The 23,114-nt window shown below is 41.1% G+C and overlaps 1 protein-coding gene across 1 annotated transcript in view; it reads left to right on the top strand.

The window, feature by feature from the left end:
* The first annotated feature begins 4,868 nt into the window (after nucleotides 1–4,868).
* The window catches only part of LOC140346750 (ankyrin repeat domain-containing protein 34B-like), a 23,631-nt gene continuing 5,385 nt past the window's right edge, over nucleotides 4,869–23,114 (top strand). Inside the window, exons 1-2 of the mRNA XM_072432934.1 lie at nucleotides 4,869–5,092; nucleotides 5,219–5,472. Coding sequence (XP_072289035.1) covers nucleotides 4,869–5,092; nucleotides 5,219–5,472 — 478 coding nt within the window. The remainder of the gene's footprint in view (nucleotides 5,093–5,218; nucleotides 5,473–23,114) is intronic.

Genomic DNA, 23,114 nt, shown 5'->3' with positions numbered 1-23,114 from the left:
CTGGTTTAGTCCTGGTTTAGTCCTGGTTTGGTCCTGGTTTGGTCCTGGTTTGGTCCTGGTTTAGACCTGGTTTATTCCTGGTTTGGTCCTGGTTTGGTCCTGGTTTGGTCCTGGTTTGGTCCTGGTTTAGTCCTGGTTTGGTCCTGGTTTAGTCCTGGTTTAGTCCTGGTTTAGTCCTGGTTTAGTCCTCATTACTGAGTCAGTCTGAACTCAGAATGTCACGTCCTCAAAAACACAACAAAGACAAATCGATTAAACTTTAATGACGTAATTTTGCTAAATGTTCTAAATTTTTAGCCTGGAAATTAACTGTTTCTTTGGATGTTTTGTTGATGTGATAATTGTGTTGAACATTTGTGTTTTCCTTTTACATTTATGTTCTAATTGTACATTTTCCCCTCATGAAATAAAATAAATACATCTTTATTTGGACCAGAGCATTTTCCTCACTCTTCCCTGTGACAGGACACGCCCCCTCCACCTGCTTTTACTCCAGGACACGCCCCCTCCACCTGCTTTTACTCCAGGACACGCCCCCTCCACCTGCTTTTACTCCAGGACACGCCCCCTCCACCTGCTTTTACTCCAGGACACGCCCCCTCCACCTGCTTTTACTCCAGGACACGCCCCCTCCACCTGCTTTTACTCCAGGACACGCCCCCTCCACCTGCTTTTACTCCAGGACACGCCCCCTCCACCTGCTTTTACTCCAGGACACGCCCCCTCCACCTGCTTTTACTCATTTTAATTCTTGATCATAGTTTTTCCTTTTTTTCTACACTTTTTATGTAACTTTTGTACTAAAAATGTTACACAAGTGAGTACAAAAGTGTTACATAATATGGTGTAACGCACAACAGTGTTACATGATATGGTGTAACGCACAACAGTGTTACATGATATGGTGTAACGCACAACAGTGTTACATGATATGGTGTAACGCACAACAGTGTTACATTATATGGTGTAACGCACAACAGTGTTACATGATATGGTGTAACGCACAAAGTGTTACATGATATGGGGTAACGCACAAAGTGTTACGTAATATGGTGTAACGCAAAACAGTGTTACATAATATGGGGTAACGCACAACAGTGTTACATAATATGGGGTAACGCACAACAGTGTTACATGATATGGTGTAACGCACAACAGTGTTACATGATATGGTGTAACGCACAACAGTGTTACATGATATGGTGCAACGCACAACAGTGTTACATGATATGGTGCAACGCACAACAGTGTTACATGATATGGTGCAACGCACAACAGTGTTACATGATATGGTGCAACGCACAACAGTGTTACATGATATGGTGTAACGCACAACAGTGTTACATGATATGGTGTAACGCACAACAGTGTTACATATGGTGTAACGCACAACAGTGTTACATGATATGGTGTAACGCACAACAGTGTTACATGATATGGTGTAACGCACAACAGTGTTACATGATATGGTGTAACGCACAACAGTGTTACATGATATGGTGTAACGCACAACAGTGTTACATGATATGGTGTAACGCACAACAGTGTTACATGATATGGTGTAACGCACAACAGTGTTACATGATATGGTGTAACGCACAACAGTGTTACATGATATGGTGTAACGCACAAAATTGTTACATGTTATGGTGTAACGCACAAAAGTGTTACATAATATGGTGTAACGCACAACAGTGTTACATAATATTGTGTAACGCACAACAGTGTTACATGATATGGTGTAACGCACAACAGTGTTACATGATATGGTGTAACGCACAAAAGTGTTAAATGATATGGTGTAACGCACAAAAGTGTTACATATGGTGTAACGCACAAAAGTGTTACATATGGTGTAACGCACAAAAGTGTTACATGATATGGTGTAACGCACAACAGTGTTACATAATATGGTGTAACGCACAACAGTGTTACATGATATGGTGTAACGCACAAAAGTGTTAAATGATATGGTGTAACGCACAAAAGTGTTACATATGGTGTAACGCACAAAAGTGTTACATATGGTGTAACGCACAACAGTGTTACATGATATGGTGTAACGCACAACAGTGTTACATAATATGGTGTAACGCACAAAAGTGTTACATGATATGGTGTAACGCACAACAGTGTTACATAATATGCTGTAACGCACAAAAGTGTTAAATGATATGGTGTAACGCACAAAAGTGTTACATATGGTGTAACGCACAAAAGTGTTACATGATATGGTGTAACGCACAACAGTGTTACATGATATGGTGTAACGCACAACAGTGTTACATAATATGGTGTAACGCACAACAGTGTTACATAATATGGTGTAACGCACAAAAGTGTTACATAATATGGTGTAACGCACAAAAGTGTTACATAATATGGTGTAACGCACAAAAGTGTTACATGATATGGGGTAACGCACAACAGTGTTACATAATATGGTGTAACGCACAAAAGTGTTACATAATATGGTGTAACGCACAAAAGTGTTACATAATATGGTGTAACGCACAACAGTGTTACATGATTTAGTGTAACGCACAACAGTGTTACATGATATAGTGTAACGCACAACAAAGTTACATGATATAGTGTAACGCACAACAGTGTTACATAATATGGTGTAACGCACAACAGTGTTACATAATATGCTGTAACGCACAAAAGTGTTAAATGATATGGTGTAACGCACAAAAGTGTTACATATGGTGTAACGCACAAAAGTGTTACATGATATGGTGTAACGCACAACAGTGTTACATGATATGGGGTAACGCACAACAGTGTTACATAATATGGTGTAACGCACAACAGTGTTACATGATATAGTGTAACGCACAACAGTGTTACATGATATAGTGTAACGCACAACAGTGTTACATGATATAGTGTAACGCACAACAGTGTTACATGATATAGTGTAACGCACAACAGTGTTACATGATATGGTGTAATGCACAACAGTGTTACATAATATGCTGTAACGCACAAAAGTGTTAAATGATATGGTGTAACGCACAAAAGTGTTACATATGGTGTAACGCACAAAAGTGTTACATGATATGGTGTAACGCACAACAGTGTTACATGATATGGTGTAACGCACAACAGTGTTACATGATATGGTGTAACGCACAACAGTGTTACATGATATGGGGTAACGCACAACAGTGTTACATAATATGGTGTAACGCACAAAAGTGTTACATAATATGGTGTAACGCACAACAGTGTTACATGATATGGTGTAACGCACAACAGTGTTAAATGATATGGTGTAACGCACAAAAGTGTTACATATGGTGTAACGCACAAAAGTGTTACATGATATGGTGTAACGCACAACAGTGTTACATGATATGGTGTAACGCACAACAGTGTTACATGATATGGTGTAACGCACAACAGTGTTACATAATATGGTGTAACGCACAAAAGTGTTACATAATATGGTGTAACGCACAAAAGTGTTACATAATATGGTGTAACGCACAACAGTGTTACATGATATGGTGTAATGCACAACAGTGTTACATAATATGCTGTAACGCACAAAAGTGTTAAATGATATGGTGTAACGCACAAAAGTGTTACATATGGTGTAACGCACAAAAGTGTTACATGATATGGTGTAACGCACAAAAGTGTTACATGATATGGTGTAACGCACAACAGTGTTACATGATATGGGGTAACGCACAACAGTGTTACATGATATGGGGTAACGCACAACAGTGTTACATAATATGGGGTAACGCACAACAGTGTTACATATGGTGTAACGCACAAAAGTGTTACATGATATGGTGTAACGCACAACAGTGTTACATGATATGGGGTAACGCACAACAGTGTTACATGATATGGTGTAACGCACAACAGTGTTACATGATATGGTGTAACGCACAACAGTGTTACTTGATATGGTGTAACGCACAACAGTGTTACATGATATGGTGTAACGCACAACAGTGTTACATAATATGGTGTAACGCACAACAGTGTTACATGATATGGTGTAACGCACAACAGTGTTACATGATATGGTGTAACGCACAAAAGTGTTACATGATATGGTGTAACGCACAACAGTGTTACATGATATGGTGTAACGCACAACAGTGTTACATGATATGGGGTAACGCACAACAGTGTTACATGATATGGTGTAACGCACAACAGTGTTACATGATATGGTGTAACGCACAACAGTGTTACTTGATATGGTGTAACGCACAACAGTGTTACATAATATGGTGTAACGCACAACAGTGTTACATAATATGGTGTAACGCACAACAGTGTTACATGATATGGTGTAACGCACAACAGTGTTACATGATATGGTGTAACGCACAACAGTGTTACATGATATGGGGTAACGCACAACAGTGTTACATGATATGGTGTAACGCACAACAGTGTTACATGATATGGGGTAACGCACAACAGTGTTACATGATATGGTGTAACGCACAACAGTGTTACATGATATGGTGTAACGCACAACAGTGTTACATGATATGGTGTAACGCACAACAGTGTTACATGATATGGTGTAACGCACAACAGTGTTACATGATATGGTGTAAAGCACAACAGTGTTACATAATATGGTGTAACGCACAACAGTGTTACATAATATGGGGTAACGCACAACAGTGTTACATGATATGGTGTAACGCACAAAAGTGTTGAGTACGAAAGTGTAACATAAAAAGGTGTAACATGCAAAAGTGTAACACACAAAAGCATAACCAGGTGACTGGATCCACAAATGCGACAGGAGAGGATCTGACTCATAATCTCTCAAAGAGTTTGATGAAGTTTGTCGATAAAAACAAAGTTTGGCCTTTGTGTCTCAGATGGACGAGTGTTTGCTTCAGGGAATCAAACCCTCGCCTCTTCTCTCCGACTGGAACCCGCTGCTACGGGCCGTGTTTCTGGGACGACTGCGTTTGGCCCGCCTCCTGCTGGAGGGCGGGGCTTATGTGAACGAGAGTGACGCTTTAGGCCACACCCCCCTCATGGTGGCCATAACAACGCCACACAGAGACCACCAAAGCTGCCCCCGACACAGGATGGTCCGGTAAGAGACTTGAACCAAGACGAGAGGACAAACTGGGCCTGGTCTAGTCCAGGTTTAGTCCTGGTTTGGTCCAGATCTAGTCCTGCTTTAGACCTGGTTTGGACCTGGTGCGGTCTTGTTCCTCAGGTACCTTCTGGACTGCGGCGCTGACCCGAACATTCAGGATAAATCTGGTCAAACGTGTCTGGTCCACGCGGTGCTGTCAGGAGTTGAACCACAGACCGTGTCGTTGCTCATGGGCAGCGGCGCTGACCCCGCCCTCCCTGACCACCTGGGCTCGTCCGCGCTCGTTTACGCTGTCAGATCTGGAAAGTGCGAGCTGCTGCGCCTCCTGGTGGACGCTTGCAGAGCAGCAGGAAAAGAAGTCATCGTCATCACGAGTACAGACCAAAAGGTCAGATGCCCTCCCACGCATGGCTTTTTGTTGACCAGTGATGAAAATAAATCAGTTAAAGTAAATACAACCTGGATTTGTTACGTTTGTTTATTTTCACATTTATTATGCATCAAAATTAGCATCAGCATTAGCATTGACCCATTCTCTCACTCAAGAGGTTATAAAGGTCATGACCTCGTTTCATGTCTTCATTATAAAACTCTTTATTTGTAAAAACTATAAAAGTCTGTTTCTCTTTCCACATCTCAAATCTTTTCATGTGATTCTCTTTTACATCTGGTGAAAAACCTTTAGACCTTTTGTCCTCCAGACCTTTTGTCCTCCAGACCTTTTGTCCTCCAGACCTTGAGTCTCAGTCAGTTCTATTTGTACAAAACCTTTGGTCATAAAGTTTTACCAGTTTAAGTTTGTAACATCTGTGTTTAGTTTGTTCTGATCAGCTCCTTCCATGTCGTAAGAACTGATTTGACCCAGAGATTCTTCACTTCCTCCTCATGACTCAAGCGTCTGTCATCTGCAGTAAGAACTGTACAGGAACCTCAGGCACCACATGACTCTCAGTATAAGACCTGTACAGGAACCTCAGGCACCACATGACTCTCAGTATAAGACCTGTACAGGAACCTCAGGCACCACATGACTCTCAGTATAACACCTGTACAGGAACCTCAGGCACCACATGACTCTCAGTATAAGACCTGTACAGGAACCTCAGGCACCACATGACTCTCAGTATTAGACCTGTACAGGAACCTCAGGCACCACATGACTCTCAGTATAAGACCTGTACAGGAACCTCAGGCACCACATGACTCTCAGTATAAGACCTGTACAGGAACCTCAGGCACCACATGACTCTCAGTATAAGAACTGTACAGGAACCTCAGGCACCACATGACTCTCAGTATAAGACCTGTACAGGAACCTCAGGCACCACATGACTCTCAGTATAAGACCTGTACAGGAACCTCAGGCACCACATGACTCTCAGTATAAGACCTGTACAGGAACCTCAGGCACCACATGACTCTCAGTATAAGACCTGTACAGGAACCTCAGGCACCACATGACTCTCAGTATAAGACCTGTACAGGAACCTCAGGCACCACATGACTCTCAGTATAAGACCTGTACAGGAACCTCAGGCACCACATGACTCTCAGTATAAGACCTGTACAGGAACCCCCGGCACCACATGACTCTCAGTATAAGACCTGTACAGGAACCTCAGGCACCACATGACTCTCAGTATGAGACCTGTACAGGAACCTCAGGCACCACATGACTCTCAGTATGAGACCTGTACAGGAACCTCAGGCACCACATGACTCTCAGTATAAGACCTGTACAGGAACCTCAGGCACCACATGACTCTCAGTATAAGGCCTGTACAGGAACCCCCGGCACCACATGACTCTCAGTATAAGACCTGTACAGGAACCCCCGGCACCACATGACTCTCAGTATAAGACCTGTACAGGAACCTCAGGCACCACATGACTCTCAGTATAAGACCTGTACAGGAACCCCCGGCACCACATGACTCTCAGTATAAGACCTGTACAGGAACCTCAGGCACCACATGACTCTCAGTATAAGACCTGTACAGGAACCTCAGGCACCACATGACTCTCAGTATAAGACCTGTACAGGAACCTCAGGCACCACATGACTCAGTATAAGACCTGTACAGGAACCTCAGGCACCACATGACTCTCAGTATAAGACCTGTACAGGAACCTCAGGCACCACATGACTCTCAGTATAAGACCTGTACAGGAACCTCAGGCACCACATGACTCTCAGTATAAGACCTGTACAGGAACCTCAGGCACCACATGACTCTCAGTATAAGACCTGTACAGGAACCTCAGGCACCACATGACTCTCAGTATAAGGCCCTTGAGCACCACACTCTGGATCACAGCAGGATTATTGATAATTCTTTATGGACCACACATGTTTTTATACATTCAGTTTGTAATCAGACATTGGACCAATGCATCACATCAAATTTGGTCAAATATAATAAAACATCATCTGCAATTTCATGTTTTGTCCCATCGAATATAACGAGGTGAAGTGTTTCTAAATGTCTCATAAATTGGGCCAATGGTTCAAACATGAGGAGGGACCAGGCACAGCCCTGTCTGACCCCTCTGTCCAGAGTCTGTCATGTGACCAGTGATTTTAAGTCTTGATGTTGGACCATCGTAAAGAGCCTCAATATGTTTTATAATTAAATCATCCATTTTAAATTTGCTCATCACTTTAAATAAATAAGTCCAGACTTGTCGGTGTAATCCCTCATTCGTCCAGGCGTGTTCCATAGTAGAAAAAGCTTCAGTTGTAGTCATCTGGACTCAGTTTTTCAAACTGAGTCCAGATGACTACAACTGAAGCTTTTTCTACTAAAGTCCAGACTTATTCTTCCATCTTTGTTTAGTTGTGTTTGTGTGTCTCATTGTGTGTAAAGATGGTCTTATGTCCTCTTGTGTGTGTCTCATTGTGTGTAAAGATGGTCTTATGTCGTCTTGTGTGTGTCTCATTGTGTGTAAAGATGGTCTTATGTCGTCTTGTGTGTGTCTCATTGTGTGTAAAGATGGTCTTATGTCCTCTTGTGTGTGTCTCATTGTGTGTAAAGATGGTCTTATGTCGTCTTGTGTGTGTCTCATTGTGTGTAAAGATGGTCTTATGTCGTCTTGTGTGTGTCTCATTGTGTGTAAAGATGGTCTTATGTCGTCTTGTGTGTGTCTCATTGTGTGTAAAGATGGTCTTATGTCGTCTTGTGTGTGTCTCATTGTGTGTAAAGATGGTCTTATGTCCTCTTGTGTGTGTCTCATTGTGTGTAAAGATGGTCTTATGTCGTCTTGTGTGTGTCTCATTGTGTGTAAAGATGGTCTTATGTCGTCTTGTGTGTGTCTCATTGTGTGTAAAGATGGTCTTATGTCCTCTTGTGTGTGTCTCATTGTGTGTAAAGATGGTCTTATGTCGTCTTGTGTGTGTCTCATTGTGTGTAAAGATGGTCTTATGTCCTCTTGTGTGTGTCTCATTGTGTGTAAAGATGGTCTTATGTCCTCTTGTGTGTGTCTCATTGTGTGTAAAGATGGTCTTATGTCGTCTTGTGTGTGTCTCATTGTGTGTAAAGATGGTCTTATGTCGTCTTGTGTGTGTCTCATTGTGTGTAAAGATGGTCTTATGTCGTCTTGTGTGTGTCTCATTGTGTGTAAAGATGGTCTTATGTCCTCTTGTGTGTGTCTCATTGTGTGTAAAGATGGTCTTATGTCGTCTTGTGTGTGTCTCATTGTGTGTAAAGATGGTCTTATGTCCTCTTGTGTGTGTCTCATTGTGTGTAAAGATGGTCTTATGTCGTCTTGTGTGTGTCTCATTGTGTGTAAAGATGGTCTTATGTCCTCTTGTGTGTGTCTCATTGTGTGTAAAGATGGTCTTATGTCGTCTTGTGTGTGTCTCATTGTGTGTAAAGATGGTCTTATGTCCTCTTGTGTGTGTCTCATTGTGTGTAAAGATGGTCTTATGTCCTCTTGTGTGTGTCTCATTGTGTGTAAAGATGGTCTTATGTCGTCTTGTGTGTGTCTCATTGTGTGTAACGATGGTCTTATGTCCTCTTGTGTGTGTCTCATTGTGTGTAAAGATGCTCTTATGTCCTCTTGTGTGTGTCTCATTGTGTGTAAAGATGGTCTTATGTCGTCTTGTGTGTGTCTCATTGTGTGTAAAGATGGTCTTATGTCCTCTTGTGTGTGTCTCATTGTGTGTAAAGATGGTCTTATGTCGTCTTGTGTGTGTCTCATTGTGTGTAAAGATGGTCTTATGTCGTCTTGTGTGCGTCTCATTGTGTGTAAAGATGGTCTTATGTCCTCTTGTGTGTGTCTCATTGTGTGTAAAGATGGTCTTATGTCCTCTTGTGTGTGTCTCATTGTGTGTAAAGATGGTCTTATGTCCTCTTGTGTGTGTCTCATTGTGTGTAAAGATGGTCTTATGTCGTCTTGTGTGTGTCTCATTGTGTGTAAAGATGGTCTTATGTCCTCTTGTGTGTGTCTCATTGTGTGTAACGATGGTCTTATGTCCTCTTGTGTGTGTCTCATTGTGTGTAAAGATGGTCTTATGTCGTCTTGTGTGTGTCTCATTGTGTGTAAAGATGGTCTTATGTCGTCTTGTGTGTGTCTCATTGTGTGTAAAGATGGTCTTATGTCCTCTTGTGTGTCTCATTGTGTGTAAAGATGGTCTTATGTCGTCTTGTGTGTGTCTCATTGTGTGTAAAGATGGTCTTATGTCCTCTTGTGTGTGTCTCATTGTGTGTAAAGATGGTCTTATGTCCTCTTGTGTGTGTCTCATTGTGTGTAAAGATGCTCTTATGTCCTCTTGTGTGTGTCTCATTGTGTGTAAAGATGCTCTTATGTCCTCTTGTGTGTGTCTCATTGTGTGTAAAGATGGTCTTATGTCCTCTTGTGTGTGTCTCATTGTGTGTAAAGATGGTCTTATGTCCTCTTGTGTGTGTCTCATTGTGTGTAAAGATGGTCTTATGTCCTCTTGTGTGTGTCTCATTGTGTGTAAAGATGGTCTTATGTCGTCTTGTGTGTGTCTCATTGTGTGTAAAGATGGTCTTATGTCGTCTTGTGTGTGTCTCATTGTGTGTAAAGATGGTCTTATGTCCTCTTGTGTGTGTCTCATTGTGTGTAAAGATGGTCTTATGTCGTCTTGTGTGTGTCTCATTGTGTGTAAAGATGGTCTTATGTCCTCTTGTGTGTGTCTCATTGTGTGTAAAGATGGTCTTATGTCGTCTTGTGTGTGTCTCATTGTGTGTAAAGATGGTCTTATGTCGTCTTGTGTGTGTCTCATTGTGTGTAAAGATGGTCTTATGTCGTCTTGTGTGTGTCTCATTGTGTGTAAAGATGGTCTTATGTCCTCTTGTGTGTGTCTCATTGTGTGTAAAGATGGTCTTATGTCCTCTTGTGTGTGTCTCATTGTGTGTAAAGATGGTCATATGTCCTCTTGTGTGTGTCTCATTGTGTGTAAAGATGGTCTTATGTCGTCTTGTGTGTGTCTCATTGTGTGTAAAGATGGTCTTATGTCCTCTTGTGTGTGTCTCATTGTGTGTAAAGATGGTCTTATGTCCTCTTGTGTGTGTCTCATTGTGTGTAAAGATGCTCTTATGTCGTCTTGTGTGTGTCTCATTGTGTGTAAAGATGCTCTTATGTCGTCTTGTGTGTGTAAAGATGGTCTTATGTCGTCTTGTGTGTGTCTAATTGTGTGTAAAGATGGTCTTATGTCCTCTTGTGTGTGTCTCATTGTGTGTAAAGATGGTCTTATGTCGTCTTGTGTGTGTCTCATTGTGTGTAAAGTTGCTCTTATGTCGTCTTGTGTGTGTCTCATTGTGTGTAAAGATGGTCTTATGTCGTCTTGTGTGTGTCTCATTGTGTGTAAAGATGGTCTTATGTCGTCTTGTGTGTGTCTCATTGTGTGTAAAGATGGTCTTATGTCCTCTTGTGTGTGTCTCATTGTGTGTAAAGATGGTCTTATGTCGTCTTGTGTGTGTCTCATTGTGTGTAAAGATGGTCTTATGTCGTCTTGTGTGTGTCTCATTGTGTGTAAAGATGGTCTTATGTCGTCTTGTGTGTGTCTCATTGTGTGTAAAGATGGTCTTATGTCCTCTTGTGTGTGTCTCATTGTGTGTAAAGATGGTCTTATGTCCTCTTGTGTGTGTCTCATTGTGTGTAAAGATGGTCATATGTCCTCTTGTGTGTGTCTCATTGTGTGTAAAGATGGTCTTATGTCGTCTTGTGTGTGTCTCATTGTGTGTAAAGATGGTCTTATGTCCTCTTGTGTGTGTCTCATTGTGTGTAAAGATGGTCTTATGTCCTCTTGTGTGTGTCTCATTGTGTGTAAAGATGCTCTTATGTCGTCTTGTGTGTGTCTCATTGTGTGTAAAGATGCTCTTATGTCGTCTTGTGTGTGTAAAGATGGTCTTATGTCGTCTTGTGTGTGTCTAATTGTGTGTAAAGATGGTCTTATGTCCTCTTGTGTGTGTCTCATTGTGTGTAAAGATGGTCTTATGTCGTCTTGTGTGTGTCTCATTGTGTGTAAAGTTGCTCTTATGTCGTCTTGTGTGTGTCTCATTGTGTGTAAAGATGGTCTTATGTCCTCTTGTGTGTGTCTCATTGTGTGTAAAGATGGTCTTATGTCGTCTTGTGTGTGTCTCATTGTGTGTAAAGATGGTCTTATGTCCTCTTGTGTGTGTCTCATTGTGTGTAAAGATGGTCTTATGTCCTCTTGTGTGTGTCTCATTGTGTGTAAAGATGGTCTTATGTCGTCTTGTGTGTGTCTCATTGTGTGTAAAGATGGTCTTATGTCGTCTTGTGTGTGTCTCATTGTGTGTAAAGATGGTCTTATGTCGTCTTGTGTGTGTCTCATTGTGTGTAAAGATGGTCTTATGTCGTCTTGTGTGTGTCTCATTGTGTGTAAAGATGGTCTTATGTCCTCTTGTGTGTGTCTCATTGTGTGTAAAGATGGTCTTATGTCGTCTTGTGTGTGTCTCATTGTGTGTAAAGATGGTCTTATGTCCTCTTGTGTGTGTCTCATTGTGTGTAAAGATGGTCTTATGTCGTCTTGTGTGTGTCTCATTGTGTGTAAAGATGGTCTTATGTCCTCTTGTGTGTGTCTCATTGTGTGTAAAGATGGTCTTATGTCCTCTTGTGTGTGTCTCATTGTGTGTAAAGATGGTCTTATGTCGTCTTGTGTGTGTCTCATTGTGTGTAAAGATGGTCTTATGTCGTCTTGTGTGTGTCTCATTGTGTGTAAAGATGGTCTTATGTCGTCTTGTGTGTGTCTCATTGTGTGTAAAGATGGTCTTATGTCGTCTTGTGTGTGTCTCATTGTGTGTAAAGATGGTCTTATGTCGTCTTGTGTGTGTCTCATTGTGTGTAAAGATGGTCTTATGTCGTCTTGTGTGTGTCTCATTGTGTGTAAAGATGGTCTTATGTCCTCTTGTGTGTGTCTCATTGTGTGTAAAGATGGTCTTATGTCGTCTTGTGTGTGTCTCATTGTGTGTAAAGATGGTCTTATGTCCTCTTGTGTGTGTCTCATTGTGTGTAAAGATGAACTTATGTCGTCTTGTGTGTGTCTCATTGTGTGTAAAGATGGTCTTATGTCCTCTTGTGTGTGTCTCATTGTGTGTAAAGATGGTCTTATGTCCTCTTGTGTGTGTCTCATTGTGTGTAAAGATGGTCTTATGTCGTCTTGTGTGTGTCTCATTGTGTGTAACGATGGTCTTATGTCCTCTTGTGTGTGTCTCATTGTGTGTAAAGATGCTCTTATGTCCTCTTGTGTGTGTCTCATTGTGTGTAAAGATGGTCTTATGTCGTCTTGTGTGTGTCTCATTGTGTGTAAAGATGGTCTTATGTCCTCTTGTGTGTGTCTCATTGTGTGTAAAGATGGTCTTATGTCGTCTTGTGTGTGTCTCATTGTGTGTAAAGATGGTCTTATGTCGTCTTGTGTGCGTCTCATTGTGTGTAAAGATGGTCTTATGTCCTCTTGTGTGTGTCTCATTGTGTGTAAAGATGGTCTTATGTCCTCTTGTGTGTGTCTCATTGTGTGTAAAGATGGTCTTATGTCCTCTTGTGTGTGTCTCATTGTGTGTAACGATGGTCTTATGTCCTCTTGTGTGTGTCTCATTGTGTGTAAAGATGGTCTTATGTCGTCTTGTGTGTGTCTCATTGTGTGTAAAGATGGTCTTATGTCCTCTTGTGTGTGTCTCATTGTGTGTAAAGATGGTCTTATGTCGTCTTGTGTGTGTCTCATTGTGTGTAAAGATGGTCTTATGTCCTCTTGTGTGTGTCTCATTGTGTGTAAAGATGGTCTTATGTCCTCTTGTGTGTGTCTCATTGTGTGTAAAGATGGTCTTATGTCGTCTTGTGTGTGTCTCATTGTGTGTAAAGATGGTCTTATGTCGTCTTGTGTGTGTCTCATTGTGTGTAAAGATGGTCTTATGTCGTCTTGTGTGTGTCTCATTGTGTGTAAAGATGGTCTTATGTCGTCTTGTGTGTGTCTCATTGTGTGTAAAGATGGTCTTATGTCGTCTTGTGTGTGTCTCATTGTGTGTAAAGATGGTCTTATGTCCTCTTGTGTGTGTCTCATTGTGTGTAAAGATGGTCTTATGTCGTCTTGTGTGTGTCTCATTGTGTGTAAAGATGGTCTTATGTCCTCTTGTGTGTGTCTCATTGTGTGTAAAGATGGTCTTATGTCGTCTTGTGTGTGTCTCATTGTGTGTAAAGATGGTCTTATGTCCTCTTGTGTGTGTCTCATTGTGTGTAAAGATGGTCTTATGTCCTCTTGTGTGTGTCTCATTGTGTGTAAAGATGGTCTTATGTCGTCTTGTGTGTGTCTCATTGTGTGTAACGATGGTCTTATGTCCTCTTGTGTGTGTCTCATTGTGTGTAAAGATGCTCTTATGTCCTCTTGTGTGTGTCTCATTGTGTGTAAAGATGGTCTTATGTCGTCTTGTGTGTGTCTCATTGTGTGTAAAGATGGTCTTATGTCCTCTTGTGTGTGTCTCATTGTGTGTAAAGATGGTCTTATGTCGTCTTGTGTGTGTCTCATTGTGTGTAAAGATGGTCTTATGTCGTCTTGTGTGCGTCTCATTGTGTGTAAAGATGGTCTTATGTCCTCTTGTGTGTGTCTCATTGTGTGTAAAGATGGTCTTATGTCCTCTTGTGTGTGTCTCATTGTGTGTAAAGATGGTCTTATGTCCTCTTGTGTGTGTCTCATTGTGTGTAACGATGGTCTTATGTCCTCTTGTGTGTGTCTCATTGTGTGTAAAGATGGTCTTATGTCGTCTTGTGTGTGTCTCATTGTGTGTAAAGATGGTCTTATGTCGTCTTGTGTGTGTCTCATTGTGTGTAAAGATGGTCTTATGTCGTCTTGTGTGTGTCTCATTGTGTGTAAAGATGGTCTTATGTCCTCTTGTGTGTCTCATTGTGTGTAAAGATGGTCTTATGTCCTCTTGTGTGTGTCTCATTGTGTGTAAAGATGGTCTTATGTCCTCTTGTGTGTGTCTCATTGTGTGTAAAGATGCTCTTATGTCCTCTTGTGTGTGTCTCATTGTGTGTAAAGATGCTCTTATGTCCTCTTGTGTGTGTCTCATTGTGTGTAAAGATGGTCTTATGTCCTCTTGTGTGTGTCTCATTGTGTGTAAAGATGGTCTTATGTCCTCTTGTGTGTGTCTCATTGTGTGTAAAGATGGTCTTATGTCGTCTTGTGTGTGTAAAGATGGTCTTATGTCGTCTTGTGTGTGTAAAGATGGTCTTATGTCGTCTTGTGTGTGTCTCATTGTGTGTAAAGTTGCTCTTATGTCGTCTTGTGTGTGTCTCATTGTGTGTAAAGATGGTCTTATGTCCTCTTGTGTGTGTCTCATTGTGTGTAAAGATGGTCTTATGTCCTCTTGTGTGTGTCTCATTGTGTGTAAAGATGGTCTAATGTCCTCTTGTGTGTGTCTCATTGTGTGTAAAGATGGTCTTATGTCGTCTTGTGTGTGTCTCATTGTGTGTAAAGATGGTCTTATGTCCTCTTGTGTGTGTCTCATTGTGTGTAAAGATGGTCTTATGTCCTCTTGTGTGTGTCTCATTGTGTGTAAAGATGCTCTTATGTCGTCTTGTGTGTGTCTCATTGTGTGTAAAGATGCTCTTATGTCGTCTTGTGTGTGTAAAGATGGTCTTATGTCGTCTTGTGTGTGTCTAATTGTGTGTAAAGATGGTCTTATGTCCTCTTGTGTGTGTCTCATTGTGTGTAAAGATGGTCTTATGTCGTCTTGTGTGTGTCTCATTGTGTGTAAAGTTGCTCTTATGTCGTCTTGTGTGTGTCTCATTGTGTGTAAAGATGGTCTTATGTCGTCTTGTGTGTGTCTCATTGTGTGTAAAGATGGTCTTATGTCCTCTTGTGTGTGTCTCATTGTGTGTAAAGATGGTCATATGTCGTCTTGTGTGTGTCTCATTGTGTGTAAAGATGGTCTTATGTCCTCTTGTGTGTGTCTCATTGTGTGTAAAGATGGTCTTATGTCGTCTTGTGTGTGTCTCATTGTGTGTAAAGATGGTCTTATGTCCTCTTGTGTGTGTCTCATTGTGTGTAAAGATGGTCTTATGTCGTCTTGTGTGTGTCTCATTGTGTGTAAAGATGGTCTTATGTCGTCTTGTGTGTGTCTCATTGTGTGTAAAGATGGTCTTATGTCCTCTTGTGTGTGTCTCATTGTGTGTAAAGATGGTCTTATGTCGTCTTGTGTGTGTCTCATTGTGTGTAAAGATGGTCTTATGTCCTCTTGTGTGTGTCTCATTGTGTGTAAAGATGGTCTTATGTCCTCTTGTGTGTGTCTCATTGTGTGTAAAGATGGTCTTATGTCGTCTTGTGTGTGTCTCATTGTGTGTAAAGATGGTCTTATGTCGTCTTGTGTGTGTCTCATTGTGTGTAAAGATGGTCTTATGTCGTCTTGTGTGTGTCTCATTGTGTGTAAAGATGGTCTTATGTCGTCTTGTGTGTGTCTCATTGTGTGTAAAGATGGTCTTATGTCGTCTTGTGTGTGTCTCATTGTGTGTAAAGATGGTCTTATGTCCTCTTGTGTGTGTCTCATTGTGTGTAAAGATGGTCTTATGTCGTCTTGTGTGTGTCTCATTGTGTGTAAAGATGGTCTTATGTCCTCTTGTGTGTGTCTCATTGTGTGTAAAGATGGTCTTATGTCGTCTTGTGTGTGTCTCATTGTGTGTAAAGATGGTCTTATGTCCTCTTGTGTGTGTCTCATTGTGTGTAAAGATGGTCTTATGTCCTCTTGTGTGTGTCTCATTGTGTGTAAAGATGGTCTTATGTCGTCTTGTGTGTGTCTCATTGTGTGTAAAGATGGTCTTATGTCGTCTTGTGTGTGTCTCATTGTGTGTAAAGATGGTCTTATGTCGTCTTGTGTGTGTCTCATTGTGTGTAAAGATGGTCTTATGTCGTCTTGTGTGTGTCTCATTGTGTGTAAAGATGGTCTTATGTCGTCTTGTGTGTGTCTCATTGTGTGTAAAGATGGTCTTATGTCCTCTTGTGTGTGTCTCATTGTGTGTAAAGATGGTCTTATGTCGTCTTGTGTGTGTCTCATTGTGTGTAAAGATGGTCTTATGTCCTCTTGTGTGTGTCTCATTGTGTGTAAAGATGAACTTATGTCGTCTTGTGTGTGTCTCATTGTGTGTAAAGATGGTCTTATGTCCTCTTGTGTGTGTCTCATTGTGTGTAAAGATGGTCTTATGTCCTCTTGTGTGTGTCTCATTGTGTGTAAAGATGGTCTTATGTCGTCTTGTGTGTGTCTCATTGTGTGTAACGATGGTCTTATGTCCTCTTGTGTGTCTCTCATTGTGTGTAAAGATGCTCTTATGTCCTCTTGTGTGTGTCTCATTGTGTGTAAAGATGGTCTTATGTCGTCTTGTGTGTGTCTCATTGTGTGTAAAGATGGTCTTATGTCCTCTTGTGTGTGTCTCATTGTGTGTAAAGATGGTCTTATGTCGTCTTGTGTGTGTCTCATTGTGTGTAAAGATGGTCTTATGTCGTCTTGTGTGCGTCTCATTGTGTGTAAAGATGGTCTTATGTCCTCTTGTGTGTGTCTCATTGTGTGTAAAGATGGTCTTATGTCCTCTTGTGTGTGTCTCATTGTGTGTAAAGATGGTCTTATGTCCTCTTGTGTGTGTCTCATTGTGTGTAACGATGGTCTTATGTCCTCTTGTGTGTGTCTCATTGTGTGTAAAGATGGTCTTATGTCGTCTTGTGTGTGTCTCATTGTGTGTAAAGATGGTCTTATGTCCTCTTGTGTGTGTCTCATTGTGTGTAAAGATGGTCTTATGTCGTCTTGTGTGTGTCTCATTGTGTGTAAAGATGGTCTTATGTCCTCTTGTGTGTGTCTCATTGTGTGTAAAGATGGTCTTATGTCCTCTTGTGTGTGTCTCATTGTGTGTAAAGATGGTCTTATGTCGTCTTGTGTGTGTCTCATTGTGTGTAAAGATGGTCTTATGTCGTCTTGTGTGTGTCTCATTGTGTGTAAAGATGGTCTTATGTCGTCTTGTGTGTGTCTCATTGTGTGTAAAGATGGTCTTATGTCGTCTTGTGTGTGTCTCATTGTGTGTAAAGATGGTCTTATGTCGTCTTGTGTGTGTCTCATTGTGTGTAAAGATGGTCTTATGTCCTCTTGTGTGTGTCTCATTGTGTGTAAAGATGGTCTTATGTCGTCTTGTGTGTGTCTCATTGTGTGTAAAGATGGTCTTATGTCCTCTTGTGTGTGTCTCATTGTGTGTAAAGATGGTCTTATGTCGTCTTGTGTGTGTCTCATTGTGTGTAAAGATGGTCTTATGTCCTCTTGTGTGTGTCTCATTGTGTGTAAAGATGGTCTTATGTCCTCTTGTGTGTGTCTCATTGTGTGTAAAGATGGTCTTATGTCGTCTTGTGTGTGTCTCATTGTGTGTAACGATGGTCTTATGTCCTCTTGTGTGTGTCTCATTGTGTGTAAAGATGCTCTTATGTCCTCTTGTGTGTGTCTCATTGTGTGTAAAGATGGTCTTATGTCGTCTTGTGTGTGTCTCATTGTGTGTAAAGATGGTCTTATGTCCTCTTGTGTGTGTCTCATTGTGTGTAAAGATGGTCTTATGTCGTCTTGTGTGTGTCTCATTGTGTGTAAAGATGGTCTTATGTCGTCTTGTGTGCGTCTCATTGTGTGTAAAGATGGTCTTATGTCCTCTTGTGTGTGTCTCATTGTGTGTAAAGATGGTCTTATGTCCTCTTGTGTGTGTCTCATTGTGTGTAAAGATGGTCTTATGTCCTCTTGTGTGTGTCTCATTGTGTGTAACGATGGTCTTATGTCCTCTTGTGTGTGTCTCATTGTGTGTAAAGATGGTCTTATGTCGTCTTGTGTGTGTCTCATTGTGTGTAAAGATGGTCTTATGTCGTCTTGTGTGTGTCTCATTGTGTGTAAAGATGGTCTTATGTCGTCTTGTGTGTGTCTCATTGTGTGTAAAGATGGTCTTATGTCCTCTTGTGTGTCTCATTGTGTGTAAAGATGGTCTTATGTCGTCTTGTGTGTGTCTCATTGTGTGTAAAGATGGTCTTATGTCCTCTTGTGTGTGTCTCATTGTGTGTAAAGATGGTCTTATGTCCTCTTGTGTGTGTCTCATTGTGTGTAAAGATGCTCTTATGTCCTCTTGTGTGTGTCTCATTGTGTGTAAAGATGCTCTTATGTCCTCTTGTGTGTGTCTCATTGTGTGTAAAGATGGTCTTATGTCCTCTTGTGTGTGTCTCATTGTGTGTAAAGATGGTCTTATGTCCTCTTGTGTGTGTCTCATTGTGTGTAAAGATGGTCTTATGTCGTCTTGTGTGTGTAAAGATGGTCTTATGTCGTCTTGTGTGTGTAAAGATGGTCTTATGTCGTCTTGTGTGTGTCTCATTGTGTGTAAAGTTGCTCTTATGTCGTCTTGTGTGTGTCTCATTGTGTGTAAAGATGGTCTTATGTCCTCTTGTGTGTGTCTCATTGTGTGTAAAGATGGTCTTATGTCCTCTTGTGTGTGTCTCATTGTGTGTAAAGATGGTCTAATGTCCTCTTGTGTGTGTCTCATTGTGTGTAAAGATGGTCTTATGTCGTCTTGTGTGTGTCTCATTGTGTGTAAAGATGGTCTTATGTCGTCTTGTGTGTGTCTCATTGTGTGTAAAGATGGTCTTATGTCGTCTTGTGTGTGTCTCATTGTGTGTAAAGATGGTCTTATGTCCTCTTGTGTGTGTCTCATTGTGTGTAAAGATGGTCTTATGTCGTCTTGTGTGTGTCTCATTGTGTGTAAAGTTGCTCTTATGTCGTCTTGTGTGTGTCTCATTGTGTGTAAAGATGGTCTTATGTCGTCTTGTGTGTGTCTCATTGTGTGTAAAGATGGTCTTATGTCCTCTTGTGTGTGTCTCATTGTGTGTAAAGATGGTCTTATGTCCTCTTGTGTGTGTCTCATTGTGTGTAAAGATGCTCTTATGTCGTCTTGTGTGTGTCTCATTGTGTGTAAAGATGCTCTTATGTCGTCTTGTGTGTGTAAGATGGTCTTATGTCGTCTTGTGTGTGTCTAATTGTGTGTAAAGATGGTCTTATGTCCTCTTGTGTGTGTCTCATTGTGTGTACAGATGGTCTTATGTCGTCTTGTGTGTGTCTCATTGTGTGTAAAGATGGTCTTATGTCCTCTTGTGTGTGTCTCATTGTGTGTAAAGATGCTCTTATGTCGTCTTGTGTGTGTCTCATTGTGTGTAAAGATGCTCTTATGTCGTCTTGTGTGTGTCTCATTGTGTGTAAAGATGGTCTTATGTCCTCTTGTGTGTGTCTCATTGTGTGTAAAGATGCTCTTATGTCGTCTTGTGTGTGTCTCATTGTGTGTAAAGATGGTCTTATGTCGTCTTGTGTGTGTCTCATTGTGTGTAAAGATGGTCTTATGTCCTCTTGTTTGTGTCTCATTGTGTGTAAAGATGGTCTTATGTCCTCTTGTGTGTGTCTCATTGTGTGTAAAGATGGTCTTATGTCGTCTTGTGTGTGTCTCATTGTGTGTAAAGATGGTCTTATGTCGTCTTGTGTGTGTCTCATTGTGTGTAAAGATGGTCATATGTCCTCTTGTGTGTGTCTCATTGTGTGTAAAGATGGTCTTATGTCCTCTTGTGTGTGTCTCATTGTGTGTAAAGATGGTCTTATGTCGTCTTGTGTGTGTCTCATTGTGTGTAAAGATGCTCTTATGTCGTCTTGTGTGTGTCTCATTGTGTGTAAAGATGGTCTTATGTCCTCTTGTGTGTGTCTCATTGTGTGTAAAGATGGTCTTATGTCGTCTTGTGTGTGTCTCATTGTGTGTAAAGATGCTCTTATGTCGTCTTGTGTGTGTCTCATTGTGTGTAAAGATGGTCTTATGTCGTCTTGTGTGTGTCTCATTGTGTGTAAAGTTGCTCTTATGTCGTCTTGTGTGTGTCTCATTGTGTGTAAAGATGGTCTTATGTCGTCTTGTGTGTGTCTCATTGTGTGTAAAGATGGTCTTATGTCCTCTTGTGTGTGTCTCATTGTGTGTAAAGATGGTCTTATGTCGTCTTGTGTGTGTCTCATTGTGTGTAAAGATGCTCTTATGTCGTCTTGTGTGTGTCTCATTGTGTGTAAAGATGGTCTTATGTCCTCTTGTGTGTGTCTCATTGTGTGTAAAGATGGTCTTATGTCGTCTTGTGTGTGTCTCATTGTGTGTAAAGATGCTCTTATGTCGTCTTGTGTGTGTCTCATTGTGTGTAAAGATGGTCTTATGTCGTCTTGTGTGTGTCTCATTGTGTGTAAAGTTGCTCTTATGTCGTCTTGTGTGTGTCTCATTGTGTGTAAAGATGGTCTTATGTCGTCTTGTGTGTGTCTCATTGTGTGTAAAGATGGTCTTATGTCCTCTTGTGTGTGTCTCATTGTGTGTAAAGATGGTCATATGTCCTCTTGTGTGTGTCTCATTGTGTGTAAAGATGGTCTTATGTCGTCTTGTGTGTGTCTCATTGTGTGTAAAGATGGTCTTATGTCCTCTTGTGTGTGTCTCATTGTGTGTAAAGATGGTCTTATGTCCTCTTGTGTGTGTCTCATTGTGTGTAAAGATGGTCTTATGTCGTCTTGTGTGTGTCTCATTGTGTGTAAAGATGCTCTTATGTCGTCTTGTGTGTGTCTCATTGTGTGTAAAGATGGTCTTATGTCGTCTTGTGTGTGTCTCATTGTGTGTAAAGATGGTCTTATGTCCTCTTGTGTGTGTCTCATTGTGTGTAAAGATGGTCTTATGTCCTCTTGTGTGTGTCTCATTGTGTGTAAAGATGGTCATATGTCCTCTTGTGTGTGTCTCATTGTGTGTAAAGATGGTCTTATGTCGTCTTGTGTGTGTCTCATTGTGTGTAAAGATGGTCTTATGTCCTCTTGTGTGTGTCTCATTGTGTGTAAAGATGGTCATATGTCCTCTTGTGTGTGTCTCATTGTGTGTAAAGATGGTCTTATGTCGTCTTGTGTGTGTCTCATTGTGTGTAAAGATGGTCTTATGTCCTCTTGTGTGTGTCTCATTGTGTGTAAAGATGCTCTTATGTCGTCTTGTGTGTGTAAAGATGGTCTTATGTCGTCTTGTGTGTGTCTAATTGTGTGTAAAGATGGTCTTATGTCCTCTTGTGTGTGTCTCATTGTGTGTAAAGATGGTCTTATGTCCTCTTGTGTGTGTCTCATTGTGTGTAAAGATGGTCTTATGTCCTCTTGTGTGTGTCTCATTGTGTGTAAAGATGGTCTTATGTCCTCTTGTGTGTGTCTCATTGTGTGTAAAGATGGTCTTATGTCCTCTTGTGTGTGTCTCATTGTGTGTAAAGATGGTCTTATGTCGTCTTGTGTGTGTCTCATTGTGTGTAAAGTTGCTCTTATGTCCTCTTGTGTGTGTCTCATTGTGTGTAAAGATGCTCTTATGTCGTCTTGTGTGTGTCTCATTGTGTGTAAAGATGGTCTTATGTCGTCTTGTGTGTGTCTCATTGTGTGTAAAGATGGTCTTATGTCCTCTTGTGTGTGTCTCATTGTGTGTAAAGATGGTCTTATGTCCTCTTGTGTGTGTCTCATTGTGTGTAAAGATGGTCTTATGTCCTCTTGTGTGTGTCTCATTGTGTGTAAAGATGGTCTTATGTCCTCTTGTGTGTGTCTCATTGTGTGTAAAGATGGTCTTATGTCCTCTTGTGTGTGTCTCATTGTGTGTAAAGATGGTCTTATGTCCTCTTGTGTGTGTCTCATTGTGTGTAAAGATGGTCTTATGTCGTCTTGTGTGTGTCTCATTGTGTGTAAAGATGCTCTTATGTCCGTCTTGTGTGTGTCTCATTGTGTGTAAAGATGGTCTTATGTCCGTCTTGTGTGTGTCTCATTGTGTGTAAAGATGGTCTTATGTCCTCTTGTGTGTGTCTCATTGTGTGTAAAGATGGCTCTTATGTCGTCTTGTGTGTGTCTCATTGTGTGTAAAGATGGTCTTATGTCCTCTTGTGTGTGTCTCATTGTGTGTAAAGATGGTCTTATGTCGTCTTGTGTGTGTCTCATTGTGTGTAAAGATGCTCTTATGTCCTCTTGTGTGTGTCTCATTGTGTGTAAAGATGGTCTTATGTCCTCTTGTGTGTGTCTCATTGTGTGTAAAGATGGTCTTATGTCCTCTTGTGTGTGTCTCATTGTGTGTAAAGATGGCTCTTATGTCGTCTTGTGTGTGTCTCATTGTGTGTAAAGTTGCTCTTATGTCGTCTTGTGTGTGTCTCATTGTGTGTAAAGATGGTCTTATGTCGTCTTGTGTGTGTCTCATTGTGTGTAAAGATGGTCTTATGTCCTCTTGTGTGTCTCATTGTGTGTAAAGATGGTCTTATGTCCTCTTGTGTGTGTCTCATTGTGTGTAAAGATGGTCTTATGTCCTCTTGTGTGTGTCTCATTGTGTGTAAAGATGGTCTTATGTCGTCTTGTGTGTGTCTCATTGTGTGTAAAGATGCTCTTATGTCCTCTTGTGTGTGTCTCATTGTGTGTAAAGATGGTCTTATGTCCTCTTGTGTGTGTCTCATTGTGTGTAAAGATGCTCTTATGTCCTC

Source organism: Eucyclogobius newberryi, unplaced genomic scaffold, assembly GCF_026437365.1.
Source record: "Eucyclogobius newberryi isolate DKJ021-1_F unplaced genomic scaffold, fEucNew1.0.hap1 SCAF_6, whole genome shotgun sequence".
Taxonomy (NCBI): Eukaryota; Metazoa; Chordata; class Actinopteri; order Gobiiformes; family Gobiidae; genus Eucyclogobius; species Eucyclogobius newberryi.
The sequence above is the reverse complement of the archived record's forward strand: the minus strand, read 5'-3'. Positions and strand labels throughout refer to the sequence as shown.